This window comes from Ictalurus furcatus, chromosome 24, assembly GCF_023375685.1.
Source record: "Ictalurus furcatus strain D&B chromosome 24, Billie_1.0, whole genome shotgun sequence".
NCBI classification, from domain to species: domain Eukaryota; kingdom Metazoa; phylum Chordata; class Actinopteri; order Siluriformes; family Ictaluridae; genus Ictalurus; species Ictalurus furcatus.
In genome coordinates, this window is record NC_071278.1 from 11,275,731 (window position 1) to 11,294,719 (window position 18,989).

The 18,989-nt window shown below is 40.6% G+C and overlaps 1 protein-coding gene across 1 annotated transcript in view; it reads right to left on the minus strand.

The window, feature by feature from the left end:
• ttyh3a (tweety family member 3a) overlaps window positions 1–14,146 on the minus strand; it is a 62,473-nt gene extending 48,327 nt beyond the window's left edge. Inside the window, exon 1 of the mRNA XM_053612320.1 lies at window positions 13,229–14,146. Within this exon, the coding sequence (XP_053468295.1) occupies window positions 13,229–13,354 (126 nt within the window). The 5' untranslated portion in view covers window positions 13,355–14,146. The remainder of the gene's footprint in view (window positions 1–13,228) is intronic.
• Window positions 14,147–18,989: the final 4,843 nt, after the last annotated feature.

Here is an 18,989-nt window from a genome sequence, read left to right on the forward strand (position 1 = left end):
GAATCTTCGCTTCTGTGGAATGATGCTGTGTTTATTATTGGTGAAGTATGAGATGTGCTGATGAAGGACTTCACAGACCATGTGTGACATCCTGGTCTTCCACAGGCATCTTCAACAAAAAGACTGGAAAGATGATTCAGAAAAAGTCTAATTCTTTCGGCCGTATGTAAAATACTTCTCAGCTAATGTTAAAAACCAAAAACAACTTTTCCTTTAATGTGGAGTTGTGTGACATTTTGAAAAGCTGTTTTCACAAAAGGCTTCAATGTAATTAATAGTGTCTCTTAGGTTCCAGTTAGTCCTTTTGTGGAACAGGAGTCCAACAATGACGAAACAAATTTCATTCAGTGTATGAGAGAGAGAGAGAGAGAGAGAGAGAGAGAGAGAGAGAGAGAGAGAAAGTGAGAGAGAGTGTTTGCCTGAGACTCTGAGGCTCTGAAAAGAGCAACTCCTGACTTTAGAGTCCTGCTCGAAATGCACAGTGCACCAAAAGCATACTCCTTGCAGTTTCGAATCGTGTGTGCGCTCAGAAAACTTCAGGGAAAATGGAGAAGACTCACATCAACTTTCAAACCTTATTCCAGGACATTATTTACAGCTGTGCTAATAAATTTAATAAACATTCCCCTGGCAGATTATGCAATAATAATAATAATAATAATAATAATAATAAACTTTTGAACATGATTTTGAACATGTTTAAATATCTTATTTTTTCCATTTAGAACCACCCTTCAGAGGCAACATGAGATATTTCCCAGAAGACAAAATAATAATGTACACCTCTCATCCTGTTCAAAAGTTTACACCCCCCTAGTTCTTAATGCATCATGTTGCCTGCCTTCTTGAGCATCAGGGAATGCATCAGCCCAATTGAGGCCCCATTCGCAAGGGGTGAAGCTAGGAATCTCAGGAGGGGAATAATCATTAGTTTTTTAGCCTTTGAACACCACGGGAGTACACCTGACCACACACATGCACATATGATGGTGTTAAAAACATCTTAGGAAATGCTAACCCTGTTAACCTGTTGGAATTTTACTGAGGCTTTAAAAAAAAAAAAAATTTTTTTTAAAATAACCCCACCCCAAGCGAACAAATGGTCACCATTAGAGAAGGCATTCCCGGCCAGCAGCACCTTTGAAATTCTCCAGCATTCTCCAACGCTAAGGGAGTCATGTGACAAATTTATTTGCAGTATTCTGCTGAGAGAAACAGCTTGTGTTTCCTGTCTGGCTCAACGACGAGACCGCCTCGTCAGCCTCGCCACGCCAACAAACTGACAAAACAGATTAGCAACACCAAAGCTCTCGCTTCCTGCTCCTTGAACGGCATTCCTGCGAATGACGTGCTGGAACAGCTAAAGTCATCACGTACACACAAATAATCTTGTGCTCCACGGGTTTGTTCTTAGACAGGGTGTAAATTTTTCTTCCCATTTCAGAACGTTACTCAAGAATAAGTTAGACTCATCTTTTTTTAGTCTAATATCATTAATCACTTACTTATACGGTAAAGTGCATGAATCAAATCAAACCCCGTGGGTGAAAGTCAAATCGATTTTGAATAACACGCGCTGTTGACGAGTTCCCACTACGAAATGACAAAATGACAGGAAACTATTCATTTTCTTTGTACGTATGCGACATGGATCCATGATGTCCGTGACGGCGGCAACTGACAAAGCGACATTTCAATCGAGATTTTCTTAATTCTATGCAAATTAGGAATGAAGCAATAAACTGACCGATCAAACCGTTTCGCTCTAAAGACTCACTGGACCAATCACATGACCTTGTGTGGCCCATCGTTTCTTCAGTTCCCCGATCACAGCTTTAGAACCAACCTGCAACTAGTTACCATTTCCTGTTTGACCCAAAAACAAGGAACAGAAATTTTGTAACTGTGATAACTTGATGTTATCCTGTCATCTACGACCTCTTGTTTAACGTGTACAGAGACACTACGAAGAAAAAATAAAGCTTGGAAGGAAGAGCTCGTTGGCGCTTCTGGTGAGAGTACGTAGCTAGTACAGGTAGCTTGGTATGCACATGATTTGAAGATGATTTGCGATTAATAAACAGGCCACAGCTACAAAAGATTTAGCAACATTTTTGGTGCTTAGGAACGTTTTATAAAGCACCTTTTGGATTCTTGATAAACTAGGCCTCATGTCCTTTCTGAAACCCCCTCGCGTGTGAAACACTTTGTCCCCCTTCGACCTCTGGTACAAAACACAACATCGTCACAGAGTAGCACCAGCTCCCCCACACTGAGTATAGGGAGTGGGTGTGGGAGTGGAAACATCATTCAGTGTTTCAGCTCCAACAGGAAAGAGATGCTGTTCTCTTGGAAAGGTGCCTATTATAGGCTTTAAAGGGAGGGCTAGTGTTACTAGGGAGAGTATTGGTTTAGAGCACTGATAGCTGGCAGAAGTGAAAACACATCAACCATATCTGAAGTAAAGGACAGGATTTGTTGCAGGTCAGACAGCTATATGTTAAACAGTAGCATAATAATAATAATAATAACAATAATAATAATAATAATAATCAGTGCAATAGCATGCAAACACGTGGCCAAGAAGGGAGGTATTGACAAGAACAAGTACAAGGCGCTCTCACCATTAAAATCCAAATCCAGTTAAAACCAGATCAGTCTTGCTTTGCTGAGGCTTCACCTGCTAGGAATGCAACAAGGATCATCTTTTTAATTGTAATCTAGCACACCAAGTAAAAACGCTGGCTGCTCCTGGTGGCGATCGTTCATGCGAATGTTCTTGCATGATACAAAGCCGCAATTTCAGCGACAGTTGCAAGAGAAAGCGATGTTGTGACATGCGAGTTGAGATTTTCTCACCTTTATGTAAATTATGTACGATGCAGTAAAGCAACAATTCCGAACCAGCAACTCAAATGGTTCCTCGGATTAATTGTACCATTTAGTGCGACATTTTCCCCCCCTTTAATTCCTACCAGCAATTAGTTCTTATGTACTGCTTGAAAAACGTATAACTAGGGGTGGACCGATAACCGATTAATCGATATATCGGCACAATAACAACACTCAAGGTAAAATATTGCTGAACTTTATTACAAAAATAAACAGTACTGACTGTACTATGACGATGTACTGAACGTTTTTTTTAATAAAATAAATATTAAAAATAAAAAGATGCTTCAAAATTTGTCAGTGATGATTTTTATTTTGCCTCTAGAGGCCGCTCTCATACTGTGTAACAACAGCAGACACTTCTCAGCCGCGCAACGGACGCAACTGGGAAACACTATCGGTGTGGATTTTTGCCGATAACCGATAGTTCCAGCAATCGGTTGTGGGTGCCGATTAATCGGCCGACCTCTACTTCTAAGTGTGATTTTGTCATGTCCTGTCATATATGACCTATTCATAAATGTACAAAGAGACCTTACGAAGAAAAATAAAGCTTGGAAGGAAGCAGCAGGAAGATCACGGACATCTCTGGAAAGTGTTTGTCGCTAGTACAGTAATGAAACCTTGGCATGTAGCATGTTAAATCAAATAACCAATTTCTACTGATATGCGTGTTATTTAATTAGTTTTCAACTAATACGAAAAACATTTCTAGGTACATGCTGGTGCCTCTGGCGAGCGTATGTAGCTAGTACAGTTTGCTTGCCGTGCTAATCTGCGGACTAAGCTAATACGAAGCCTGGAATGTAACGTACATCAAACAACCAATTTTCACACTTTATTAAAACATTCCAGAGCCATTTTTTTTTTTTTTTTTTTAAATAACAGCAATCTGTCCAACCCCATTTGAACTACGGATGCTCCAAACAATCGGATCGCGTTCTACGACTCGGTAGGTAGTCTCTAAATTCAGCCGATCTCAAGAACCGATCACAATTTGATGACGTAAATCGTGTGAGGACGTCCAACTTTAGCGCTGCGGTCATGTCTTCGCCAATGCGGAATTATTACGAGGTCTCAAGAAACAATGAAAGATTCGCCATTTGCCGTGTACGTTCTCAAGAAATATCACACGGAAATCCTGATCGAAGCATCCCTAATTTCAACCCAGTACGGCATTTTTACTCTAAAAACCTGATCAGGTCATACTTTTAGACACAAGTCAAGGAGTTTCCCGAATCATCAGCTCAGCTCTCGGGTTTCCCTTTCTTTGTTCTTTTTTTGAACCTCTACCATGACATTCGATAGATATCAGTTCCACGTAACCGGAGAACATTCCACATATATGCGAAAATGAAACTCGTGTAATCTCACATGCACGATCAGATCAGATTTTAACTAATGCCCAAACACGGCACAATGCAAACAGAACACCAACAACACACGGGGACAAAGTTGGGGCAGCTGTAAATCACAGAGACATGAGACACCGGGACAGTAAACAATCAGCACCAGTCTGTTTATTCGGACTATCATTTCCGTACAAAATGCTTTGCTCTGCATCGTCAGACCGCTTTTGTAGATTACCATCGTAAACCCAGTTCACAAAGTACAGAGATTGGACCTGTCAGCTTTCAATGTTCTTTCAAAGAAAAAAAAAAAGCAGTAGGATTGGTGTGTTTGAGCAAAAAAGCTGGTGAGGAAGCACATCTGTACACAAAACAGAAATGACCATGAGTAATTATTTAGTCTGCTCTTTATATTGCTTGCGTCCCATAATTCTGTGTTCTCAGGGTAGACTCCACGCACTTATTAAATGCTTCATTAAAGATTTAGGAACAGTGTTACTCTCTACCAGGGATGCGGGAAGACGTTTTATGTTCAGGGGTGCTGGAATTTTAAGCAGAATACATGCGGCGTACGCAATGACATCATATTCGCACTCAAAACATTTTGCTTCTAACAGAGAATGATGACGTAAGGAATAACAGGACAGAACCTGCTGTTGTATGAAAACAAAACAATACACCACGGGGTGGCGTGATACGGCATGACGCGAAGCGGAGTGCGTTATTTTCATATAACAGCACGGTCTGGAGTGTGTTATTCCACTTATTCCACAGGGATTTTCCGGAGATTACAATGTTTCATTTATTAACGAACGACACGTCACACATTTTAATGGTTGATAGTTAGATTTAACGTCCGAGAAACAAGTTACCCTCGATAAACAGGCGTTAATCTGGATAAACTTGAAAACGCATCTTTTTCTCTAGGTTTTTTTTAGGGGGGCTTCCGTCCACACAGCGTTTTTCGAAAAAACGCTCTCCCAAGTGGATCGATTTGAAAACGCCATTTTCGCGTCGTAGTGTGGACTGAGAAAACGGAGATAATCAACAACAGTGACGTATTTCAAGTCATGTGACCTGTTCAACTTAAAACAAACAAGATGGTGGACAATGGTTAAAGATTAATGTCGCTTCGGACAACCTTCAGATTGCAGACGGAATGTTCACTCACAGTTGCTATTAGGGAAATGACGTAGGCCAAAGCTTCTTACGTTTTTACGTGTGCGCAGTATAGGGACGTAAGCACTTTCAGACGTTTCGATGTAGGGCAGTTTTTAGAAAACGTTTGAGAACGCCAGTGTAGACGGAGAGCTTTTTATTTAAACGAAAATAAATCCCGATCCATCCGGATTAATGTAGACGTAGCCTACAATCTCCTTTGTCTGTTAAATAAATGTCTCCTAACAACAACCAAAAAAACCCCAAAAAAACACCACATCAATGAGAAGTTTTACTTAGTAAACCAACACGTTTTAAAAATTGGTTTATTATTCGTCTAGGATTATGTGGCGGATTATTATAGGGATTATTAAATCCCTGTGTATGAGCTGTTACTATAGAAACAATAACGTATTACAACGAGCACATGAATACAAACCTATTGTTCATGTTACAGCCGGAACTACTGTCCGAGCCTTGCTGTCATACAAACAAACAATAAATAAATGCACACCTTCTGAACAATCAGATTCGAGCATTCAATCACATGTGGTATAAAATGATTGATGAGTTGAATTCTCAATTCAGAAGATGTCGACAGTTTTAACAACTGCAACATAAATAACAAAAGTTTATTTTAATGAGCTCGTTCGAATACGTTTTCCTTCCTATAGTAACAACTCGTTCACATAATCTAAGCCTAATAACAATTAAAAAAAAAAAAAAAAACGTGTTTAACAAAGGAAAGCGTACAATCGTTGACATTAACTTTTCTGTTACGAGACGTTTATTTAACATGCATGATAGCAGTCTTGCATGTAGTCCACGTTTCCCATTAAAATGGGAGTAACTTTGCGTTAGTGATTATGTTATAGTAGCTATATACAGTTGTTTTTCATCACCAGGAACTCTGAAGCTTGTCGTGTTACTGAGACACTGGAAATCACAAAATCTTCAGCTCGAAGACTTGAGTGTGGAACGTTTCATAACATTGCACTTTATTAAAAAAATTTATAAATGATAAATAAACAAACAAACAAATAAATAAATAAATAAATTTTTTTTAAAAAAGCGTGAAGTGTTGACTCAAACTCAGCAAGTACTCAATTTTAAAATGGGATTATTTCTATATTTGTTTATCTATAAGCAATTTGTCCCCCTTCAGAAACGTACCCAATGTGAACTGACCTTAAGACTAAACAAAAGATAATACCCCAGACCTTCTACACTCATCATCCTGCCGCCCCACACTTGAATATTTATGGCACGTTATTAATAATGAACACGATTCCGCAGGCGCGTAGTCAAAGTCACGTCCGCCTCCTCGTTCTTTCGTTCAGCTTCGGAAAAGGAGTATAATCCAGGATTTTAAGTTTCCATCAGGACGAAATGTAGGACAAAGTTCATACTTAAGAGCATCTAGGAGAAGGCTTAACCTGATGTAGTTAAAGGTTAAGTCTGATCCGACGCATGAGTGCCATGTTGTGGAGGACGGACGGGAGGTCTCCCCTCCCCCGACCTCAGCTGTGCTGTATGCTGCGCGCCAGATTAGCTTCACTCCAAATGTTATGGAAGACAGCAAATCCAAATCCAAGCGCAGCTCAGTTGTGCAGTTATACCAGCGCAAGCCAACCAGCCCTTAATTCAGTCTCCTGTCTGTTGTTTCCGTTTTCTGTCGCAAAGGGATTTGTTAGCGACCGATACATCTAGTACTATTTTTTAAAATCTCGGACATGTTGAGAAGTATGATGAGTAAGGTTTCCATTTTAGGAACATACATCATGGCCGAAATAGTGCAGGCTTACTCATTATATGAGCAAGTGACTGACTGTGCTATATTTATGCTGAATAAACACAAATGCTCAGAATATGAGTGACACACCATGACGTGCCTGAAAATGTAAGCCAAGCAGACGTGTACTCGGTTATGACAAATTGGGGAGAACCTGAATCAGTGGGTTTTCTGTATGACAACTGGTTGTGCGAGAGACTATACACACACTGCTGTGCTCAGACTCTCTGAGCTCAAACCTCCAACCAGGAAAAACTTAAGGAAACTGCTTCGTCAACTCGGAGTTCAGCAAGTGACGTCAAATCGACATGGCTTCTCACAGCAGCACTCCGCACCTCTAAGTCAGTTATATGATAATATCTACAAGGTCTTCCTTCAGATCAATCAACACACTGGTATATTTGCCTGTTAAAGATATTCATATAGGTATACAGATATATACCTTCCCTCCCACACACACAAACACACACACACACACACACTTCGTAGCAAGAATGCATGAAGGTCTGATCTTTTCCACTTCTGTTCCACTCCCAGGAATGTCAAGTCTGCAAACCACTCCGTTATCAGTTTCTCATTCCAGCATTCCTAAGGAAAAGGTTATAGGGATTTCTCTTCGGCTGGCTTTCGAACTTACCGACACTTATCATTAGGACCTGCTTTACTTTAGACATTTTTAAACCCAAAAACACACCTTGTTGCTCTGGCTTTCGAGTCCGGCTGATTGGACTGTCCTTTTCTTCTTTTCTCCTTGGGGTTGGGGGGTTCGAATCCCACCCTACACCCTGTGTGTGTGCAAAGTCTGCATGTTCTCCCCATGCTTTGAGGGCTTCATCTGGGTACTCCAGTTTCCTCCTCCAGTCCAAAGACATTTCCAAATGGTACGTAGCGTGTGAATGTGTGTGCGATTGAACCCTGTGATGGGTTAGCACCCCATTCAGGGTGTCCCCCGCCTTTCCAGGGAGAGGCTCAAAGATCCCCGTGACCCTGTGTAAGATAAGCAGTATGGAAAATGGATGCATGTATGGATGGATGGATGAATGGACCTCTTTCTCTGCATGTCTATTTATATCTTTACTGTATTCTTCTTTGAGCTGCCTCTTTTTAAATACTTTAGATTCTGTACAGCACTTTGCTCAACAAAAGTTATTTTAAATGTCCTATAAATAAAGTTGACTTGACCCGATGGTTCCGACTTCCCACTTCCGAAGTCAAATGCAGCATTAATCCATAACAATGGCATGCACGTCCTTAAAGATGAACAAGGACGTTTATTTAATTGTATAACTTTGTGCACATCCTTTGCTACCTACTCATTCTTTCTTCCTCTGTTTCACTTTTGGTTTCTCCCCCTTGCTTGGTTTCTTCCCTTCTTTTGAAAAGAGAAAAAAATTAAAGAACATGAGATCAAAAATGTATAGTACTTCATTGTTAACATAATTAGTCAAAAGGTTGAATAATCGTGACTAAGAGGATTGGCTATTAATTATTATTTAAGCCAAGTGGATATGAAATCCCATGCAGCCTCAATGAGTTACTAATCCTAAAACAGTAGCACATTTGTCAAAGTCTTCAACATTAAAAAGGTAACTGGACAAATGGGAGGACAGGACAACACCCACATTTACACCTGTCACTTACCCAGCATGCTTCACAATTTGTGTAATGTTTACTCAGGCGTCAGTGAGCCACCACTTTGTTATTGTTTTGTCAGCTGATGAAGGTAAAGTTTGTCAGGCCTGAATCTCGCATTAGAAAAGCAGAACAGCTTTTTGTATTTCTCAGGTTTCCCAGTAGAATCAGTACACTACTTAAAGTCAAAGAACAATACAACGTGTGAAAGCAATTTGCTCCCGAGCTGCAGCATTGAATAACGTGACAGGAAGTAACGCGACAAATAAAAGCATTGGCAAAAAAACATTGTTGCCAGGAGCTGAAACTGAATTCCTTCTCGGTGGTCATTTGATCCACCTCAAAACTGCTGAATTCGTTTTTTGCATACAAGCTAGCAGCTTCAACTAAAACATTTCCACTGAACTGTTCATCCATGTTGAATAAAAGTAAAAAGAAAACAATAATGAATTAATAAAGCAACAATTCATTCAATAAAACACACCGTTTTAGTGTAGAGTAATAGGACATAAGTAGGGTAGGTCATGTACCAATTAACTCCTATATTGGAAAGACTTTGCACACAGAAGACAGAAGAAATCGATTGTGGAATCAATATGGACTCAGCGGACTTCCGTGAATAAGCCGTAGTAAGGATACATGGCAAAACAAAATCCTAAACTGGTCACCATCTTCCCATTGTGTTACACCTCACAACCAGGTTTGCCAAATGACGAAGTTAAAGTTGAGTTGTACGAGAGCCGGATCTTTCTGCCTCAGTAATAAAGAGATCAAATAATAAAACAGAGGTGGTTAAAAATATAAATTGACAGGCAGCAGCTGGCGGAACACACTTTCAGAGATAAGAATAAAGTAACTTATAATAGAACAAATAACCTGGCTTTGTTGAAACGGCTACAACAAAGCGAACAAAACGGGTAAGAAGTGACTAGAGGGTGTAAATTAATAGTATTGACCAAAAAAGGGCACACCATTACACTGTAAAGGCACAGCTTGCAAATATTAATATTTAAAAATGATCTGTATCCCATTCAAGCTCTCAGACATCCCGTGTCTGAATGTTGATTGATCTAAAGGAAAAACTCGTAGATTGTTGTATAACTGATTTAAAAGGTAAGCGGTACCGCTGTGTTTACTGTTCATGCCACGAGCAGCCATGTTGATTCGATGTCACTCCTTAAACTTGGGGTAGGAATTTTGGTTTTTGGGGTTGGGTTTTGGTTTTTCCCAGGCAGAGGTTGGGAATGATGAGTTATGACCTTTAGTGGAATGCGGCATAAATTGCCCTCAGGTGTGAAAGACTGTGTAAATTTGTGTGTGAAGCTGTGATGGACTGGTGTCGCACGCAGGTAGTGTTCCTGTGAATGGCTCTGGATCCAGCAATTAATCACAATTAACCAAAGCTAAAAAGGCATGTCTACTACAACACCAACCACGGCAGTGTCATTTAACGTCCATTTATACACGTCGCAGATGCAGAATCCATACAGATACAACGGCATCAAATCCATACAGATACAACGGAGTCAAATCCATACAGATACAACGGCGTCAAATCCATACAGATACAACGGAGTCAAATCCATACAGATACAACGGAGTCAAATCCATACAGATACAGTCCAGTCAAATCCATACAGATACAGTCCAGTCAAATCCATACAGATACAACAGAGTCAAATCCATACAGATACAACGGAGTCAAATCCATACAGATAGAGTCCAGTCAAATCTATACAGATACAGTCCAATCAAATCCATACAGATACAACGGAGTCAAATCCATACAGATACAATGGAGTCAAATCCATACAGATACAACGGAGTCAAATCCATACAGATACAGTCCAGTCAAATCCATACAGATACAGTCCAGTCAAATCCATACAGATACAGTCCAGTCAAATCCATACAGATACAACAGAGTCAAATCCATACAGATAGAGTCCAGTCAAATCTATACAGATACAGTCCAATCAAATCCATACAGATACAACAGAGTCAAATCCATACAGATTCAGTCCAATCAAATCCATACAGATACAACAGAGTTAAATCCATACAGATACAGTCCAGTCAAATCCATACAGATACATTCGAATCAAATCCATACAGATACAGTCCAATCAAATCCATACAGATACAGTCCAATCAAATCCATACAGATACAGTCCAGTCAAATCCATACAGATACAGTCCAGTCAAATCCATACAGATACAGTCCAGTCAAATCCATACAGATACAGTCCAGTCAAATCCATACAGATACAATGGAGTCCAAGCATAGCCCAGAGGAACTAACTAACAATGGTAAAAGTGTTAAATGTTGAACAAATTCAGACACTGGTAGGATTAGTCTTGCAGTACTTGTACCATATGGTGCAGTCACAGAGTGAGCTACATTATTTCACACGATGCACTATAAAGTGTACAACCATTGCATACTATATCCAGACTAAATACAACAATGCATAGCGAGTTTTTAAATACTTTTACTACATTTGTGTGGTTTCAGGTTGCCAGGTATTATAATAACATTAAAAAAAAGGTTTAAGTAACAGCGAGTTACGTAATTCTTGTCTGAATTCAGCCTGGGGTCTCGCTTTCTGCTGCCACCCCACACAGTGCTCTATATAAAACAGAGAGTGAATAGTAAACAGAGAATGTGTGAGCTATGGCGCAATTTCAGACACATTGTTTCTCTCCTAAATGGGATCCTAAACTCTATAGATGTCGCAGTGCACTCTTCTTGGGCCTCATGAGCACACTGGACATTCAGCACAATACAGCACTAGTTAGTCACAACTAAATCACACGCCCTGATATACACACAAAGATTGACGTGAACGTTATTAATGAGTAACTAACCATGTTCATTTAATCATACTTTGGAAAAAAAATTGCTTCGACACCAACATCCGATACCATGTGATCCAACGTAAGCCTATGTAATACAATATTTAGCATACACGGTCATGATAATAAAACAGATGATACGCAATGACAGCGATCTGGACACTGGATCTGGATCCAAGAAGAGGTACTACAGTATCCTCCGACAATACAACTAACCTGACAAAACATCTTTGATCATTTTAATAATATCGTTAATAGAGAATGTGAGGGCAGCCGACCTGAGCGTGATCATTAATACACGTGATGGGTGCAAACAAACAAAACGAATTAGTGAAGTAAATGTGTAGAGAATCTGTTGAATATGAGAGCCCTTCACTTCAGCGAGCACTGAGCACTGAGTTCCTTCCACCAGGGTCTACACTTTGCTTGAGAAGGTACCGTATGCTTATTTTAATGATCACGCTCAGCGAATCGAGCCAGGCAACAACAACTCAGCTTGAGGAGCAACAACATAAACAGAGCCAAATATATATGTTCCATGATTCCACTGATTGTGCACTCATTTTGATTTTATTTTTTTTTAAAAATCATACTGATGCATCCCCAATGTGAGAACCTTACAAGTAGCTTGCTGTGGAGTGTCAAGGGATACTCTGAAGCAACAAGAAGACACAACCCATCAACACATACACAATATAGATGAAAGTCTACGGACACCTGAGCATTACACCAATACATGGGACTTCTGGGACTGTTGCCGTAAAGCTGGAAGCACACAAATCTCTTTTCACTGGAACTAAGAGGTCCGAACCTGATCTCAACCCCACTGAACACCTTTGGGATGAACGGAAACACCGACTGCACCCCAGACCTCCTCACCTAAGAACATCAATACTTGATCTCACTAATGCTCTTGTAGCTGAATGAACAGAAATCCCCGTAGCAACGCTCCAAAATCTAGTAGAAACCCTTCCCAGAAGAATGAAAGTTATTATAACAGCAAAAGGGGACCAAATCTGGAATGGGATGTTCAACAAGCTCATACATACACACACACACACACACACACACACACATATAGAGGTCGGGGGTTCAAGCCTCAGCACTGCCACTGTTGGACCCTTAAGCAAGCCCCTTAACCCTCTCTGCTCCAGGGGCGCAGCATCATGGCTGACCCTGTGCTCTGACCCAAACTTCCTAACATACTGGGGTATGTGAAGAAAAGAATTTCACTGTGCTGTAATGTATATGTGATTAATAAAGACTCATTATCATTATCATATATGCATGATGATCAGGTGTCCACAACCTTTTGGTTTTATATAGTGTACAGACCCTTGATACTGAGAGACTGATTGAATAACAGAGCATTAGTTCCATCCAGTGCAGGAACTGATGACATCACTGTTTCAGAGAACAGGAAAATGACTTTCATGCTTTTTTTGTTGTTGTTTTCCTTTATAGCAGGACATGCATCTGGTACCATTCCTGGTCCAGTCCGTCCAGCAGTCAAACCCAGGCTGTGTGGCATGTGTGCAGCAGCTCTTACCTGCTGGTATGAGGAGTCCTCTGGCTGGAACTCGCTGCTGATTTGCTCGAAGCGCAGGTTGAAGTGAGGAAGACGGTGCAGCAGGTTAACCCACCAAGGAGGAGAATAATTCACCACGGCGGCCATTTTCGGTTAAACGGAAACCAGATGCAACGTTAAGTAGTTAGATATATCTATATATCTATATATAAAATCAGTCTTTTTTTTTAGCAATGCAAAGGATTTGAATCCAGATGAAACAATGGTTGCAAACTGCACACAGTTGGCACGCGCCAGGTGTTCTCCGGGGTCATTGGTGGAGAAATCCAGATCCTCTTATTGTCCCTTTTTTTCATGCAGTAATAAAGCCGCGTGCGTTTGTTGTCTTTTTAAATGCTATGAGCAGATCATCTTATCAGACCCCACTGGCTCACTTCCTTTACATGCACTAGCTTTCCAGTGTGCAGTTAGCTGTGCTAACCAGACCCGAGCCTCCTTTCTTATTGTTATTACTGTTATAGCGAGATTAAAGCCAGCGTTAATGAAATCAGCAGCGTGACCTCAAAATGCACGCGGAGAAAAAAACAGACACTCTTATTGACAGTCGCGTTAATCATTAGCCAGTTGCCTGAACGTTAGCTAGCGTTAATCACGGACACACACGGGAAGCAATCGGATGTTGTTGTAGTCTGATCCGAGTCCCTGTGTCCTCCCGCATGCCGAATCCGAGTCTGATCCGTCCAGCGCGTGCGGCGTTGTTTTCAGTTTTATTTTGTTTGTTGTTTTGCTTGCGCGCGTGCTATCGCGTGTATGGATCTCTATCGGTCTATCCAAACACCGTTGGTGATGGTCATTTCTCCAGTGTGAACAACCCCCGACTACCGCCGCCGATGCCTGAGCACTGCGGAGTACGTTACCGAGGAGGAACCGGAAAGATCAGCTGCTGTTGTGTATTTGTTGAGTACAGCGACCTCCAGTGGTGGAATATGAAAACAACAACAAGTCAGACATCCATGACGTATTGATACACAATCTGCCGCTAGATGGAGCTGTACACTACTTCTGTCACAAATCCCTAAGATTTTAAGATTCACTAAGTTTGTTTTTAGCATGTGTGCTGGGATACTGGGAACATATAGACTAATCAGCTATTATATTAAACCCATTGACAGGTGACGGGAATATCATTGATTATCTCGATACAGTGGAACTTGTCAGGGGGTGGGATATATTTATTAGGCAGCAAGTGAACAGTCAGTTCCTGACGTTGATGTGTTGGAAGCAGGAAAAATGGGCAAGCATAAGGATCTGAGCTTCTTTGACAAGGGCCAAATTGTGATGGTTAGACGACTGGGTCAGAACATCTTCAAAATGGCAGGTCTTGTGGGGTGTTCCCGGTATACAGTGATTAGTACCTACCAAAAGTGGTCCACGGAAGGACAAAAGGTGAACCAGCGACTGGGTCATGGCCACCCAAGACTCACTGATGCGCGTGGGGAGCGAAGTATAGCTCGTCTGGTCCGATCCAACAGAAGAACTACTGTAGCACAAATTGCTGAAAAAGTTAATGCTGCCTCTGATAGAAAGGTGTCAGAACACACAGAGCACCAGGATGTACTATGAGAAGAAGGCAAGGTGTTGACTCCAAATTCCCCAGATCTCAATCCGATCGAGCATCTGTGGGATGTGCTGGACAAACAAGTCCAATCCATGAAGGCCCCACCTCACAACTTACTGGACTTTAAGGATCTGCTGCTAACGTCTTGGTGCCAGATACCACAGCACTCCTTCAGAGGTCTTGTAGAGTCCATGCCTTGACAGCTGTTTGGGTGGCACAAAGGGGACCTACACAATATTAGGCTTGTGGTTTTAATGTTATGATCAGTGTACAGGCCAGTGTGAACCAGAACTGTGGTTGGATGGCATGAATTGTTATGTAAGGAGCACTTTAAGAAGAAGAAGAGAAGGACCACAGTGAAATTCTTTTCTTCACATATCCTAGGTTGTTAGGAAATTGGGATCAGAGTGTAGGGTCAACCATGACACTTCACTTCACCTATGGATATTGTCAGCTTGGCAGTGTTGGGACTTGAACTCCAAACCTTCTGATCAGTACCCAAAGCTTTACCCACTGAGCCACAAATGATGAAATCTAGGCTTGAAGGGAAAAGGCCAACCTCTATCAATCCTTCCAGTATTTTGCAATCACAGAAATGAACGCGAAATCAAGCGAACCCTGCAATATTCATGGAAGCTTGCAAATTTTCAAAATTACCACAGATTTTCCACAGATTTGGGCCGAAACGCATCACGTGACATCATCACAACATGCATTCAGTCAAAACCCTCTTCGATTCACGTGCGTCGAACACGAGTACAGTTAAAAGGTCTCATTTACCAACAAACATCGCAGTGAAAGACCGTGCACAACCATTTCGCCAATTCAAGTCGTTTTCGGAAGAAAAACACACAAAAAAAAACAGTATGTTGAGTACTTTGTTCTGAACCATGCAGTCTAACTTTTCGATCACAGCTCTCTCTAACGGGAAACAAACATCTTAGATCAAATTAACAACCATGTTGGGGACTGATAATAATGAAGCCCGGAGTTCTTGGGAGCCAATGGCAGAACTGAATTTTGTATCGCTTCAACCTTGTTATCAAATCCCACTGATATGATGCATTCGGCGTGGGGATAGGGGTTTGCTCAGGCACCTGCGTTGGACCTGTGGGTATGACTCTCCCCACCTATGGCTCATGCAAAGGTGGCAGAACCTTTATGGTCATTGCAAAGAGAAACCAGCTTTTGGCAATCTAAAAGTGCTGCATGGTCGGTCTGTTTAACCATGCTGCTTTTGTTATTCTGAAAACTGCTTCTGGATTCTTGTGTCTGGACTGGACTGAAGATTGTTGGTGGCAGGTTCAAAGAGTAACTCACACGGCACACAGGACAGATTTCACAAGGTTTAAACATTATAAGTGAAGATATTGTACCAAGTTCAAAATGCAGGGGTGCCAATAATTCTGAGAAATGTGGTTTTATTTAATTGGTGTAAAATGTTATTATTTTGTCTCCTGGGAAACATGTAAATATCTTATGTAGATTCTGAAGGGCAGTACTAAATGAAAAAAACAAAACATCTTTAAACAACATAATAACAGTTTACACCGATCATCCTGTTCAAAAGTTTACACCCCCCTTGGCTCTTAATGTATCGTGTTGCTTTCTTGAGCATCGGTGAATGTTTGCACCTTTTGTAATAGTTGTGTATGAGTCCCTCAATTGTCCTAAATATGAAATATCTCAAAATAATATGTTGGAAAGGGGTCAAATATGCAGAAACTGACCAGAAGAAAAGTAAAGAATGTGCAGGACCTGGAGGATTTTTCTGAAGAACAGTGGGCAGTTTAACTGCTCAGCACAAACAAGGGACTCATGAACAACTCTCACAAAACATAAAAACATCATGTCGTTGATCATCCAGGTAACGACACACAGGTTTAATAATCAAAGGTATGTAAACTTTTGAACTGGTTCATTTGTGTAAATTCAGTTATTATTGCATCTTTTGGACTAGATGTAAACATCTGTTATGTGAAATAGATTATTCAGGGCAGGACTAAATAAAAAAACAAAATGCAATTTTAATGATCAATCTTATTTTAAAAAAATTATTAACATTTGGCAAGACATATGCAAATTTATGAGCACAACTTTAGCTGTCAAATAGCAACATTTTTTAGATAGTTCACTCAAAAGAGGTAATTCATATTTCAACGGAATTTAAAATGCATGACTTTGCAAACTAGGACTTTATGAAACCACCACTGGGAATCAGGTACAGTATGTTACTGCTTGTGTGTAGCAAAAGCCTTCATGCACACTGACACATGGATATAGGGGGTTCAGAGAGAGTGGAGTTTAGATGGTGGCTTTGGGACTAAAAGTTGGGAAAGGATGCTTTCAGTTGATTAACCCTCCTATTATGTTGGGGGGGGGGGGGGGAGTTTACATCCATTATGTTATGGGTCAAAATGACTTCCACAGTGTAAATACACACAAAAAACAGCAATGAACCGCTTAAAACAGTAAACCTTTATTATGGCCTGTCCGAGAAAAGCCATAAGAAGAAACATTTTAAATAAGTTCATGACCCTAAATGAGGAAAGTAAAAAAAAAAAATCAAAGAGGATAAGAGAGATTAACTGGTATTTCAGACATCTCAAATGTGGAAATGGGTCCAAGACGTATAAAACAAAAGGAGGGTTAAGTCTGGCAACTGAAAAATCCAGTTTAGTCTGATCAAAACAGGCTGAGCTAGTCAAACTGGAAAATCATCTTTGGTAGCTGATAAAAATTGTAAGTTTCTGAATTATTGCTAATAATGGTACATCATAGGTCTATTTAAGAAAACAACAGCAGTAATGGAATTAAAAAATCAAACATTTATTGATCAATTTAGTCATGTATTAAGAAATCTGGAAAATAATATACCAGTTGGCAAAGATGGTCTTCCAGCTTGACCAGCTCGGCCTGTATTTTGGCTGATCAGCCCAAGCTGGATTCTTCAGCAGGCAAAAGTTAGCATGGTCACCAAAATCACTTAACGTGGCTTTACTAGGCGTACTTTCACGTGGCTACGCACTGGTACATGACATATTGTCAATTTTCATTTGAAAATATGATCAAATTTTAGCTACATCATTTGGCACTATTATTTAGCAATATTAGTGTTATTAGAGCCAATATTTTTTTTCTTGTCATAGCAATTTCCATCATTTACCTTGAACACTGTTAAATTAAAACCATTTGTTGTTCTTCCTGGAGGTTTGGTGGCACAGTAGATAGCAGTGGCATCTCACAGCTCTAGGGTCCCTGGTGTGATCCTGAGCTGAGGCAGGTGTCTGTGTGGAATTGTTTTGCATGTTCTCTTTGTAGGTTTCCTCCCACCACCAAAAAAACATGCCAGTAGATGAATTGGCTATGCTAAATTGCCCATAGCTGTCAATGTGTGTATACAGTATGGTGCCCTGTGAGAGACTGTTGTTCCATACAGGATGTACATACTGTATATTCCTTGTGCCTTACACCCATCATTCCTGGGATAGACTATAAATCAAGCAGCTATAGAACATGAAGCAATGAATGAATGCATATTGTTCCTCCTAAAAGGTCTTGCATGTTGACAATTAGTGAAGCGAAGTAACAGACCAAGAAATAAGCACACTTTTTGAAAATATTGCCCTTGTTGGAAAAGACTAACAGCACACAGGAGAAAATGTATTCGATAAAATGTCACAGTAGCACTTTATTACGAACGATCAAACTACACTATACAGCCAAAAGTTTGTGGTCACCTCCCCATCACACCCATATGTGCTTTTTGAACAGCCCATTCCAGATCTAGTCCGTCTTCGCTGTTATAATGCGCTCCACTCATCGGGGAAGGCTTTCTGCTTAATTTTGGGGCGTGGCTGTGGGGGATTTGTGTTCAATCAGCTACAAGAGCGTTCATCAGATCAGGCACTGATGTTAGGTGAGGAGATCCAGGGTGCAGTCAGTGTTCCAGTGCATCCCAAAGGTGTTCAGTGGGGTTAAGTGCAGGACAATCGAGTTCTTCCACTCCAACCTTCTCAAACCACGTCTTCATGGAGTTCGCCTTGTGCACAGGGGCATCGTCATGCTGGAACAGGTTTGCACCTCTTAGTTCCAGTGAAGAAAAATTGTCATTTTACAGCATACAATGACATTGTATACAATTCTGTGCGTCAAACTTTGTGG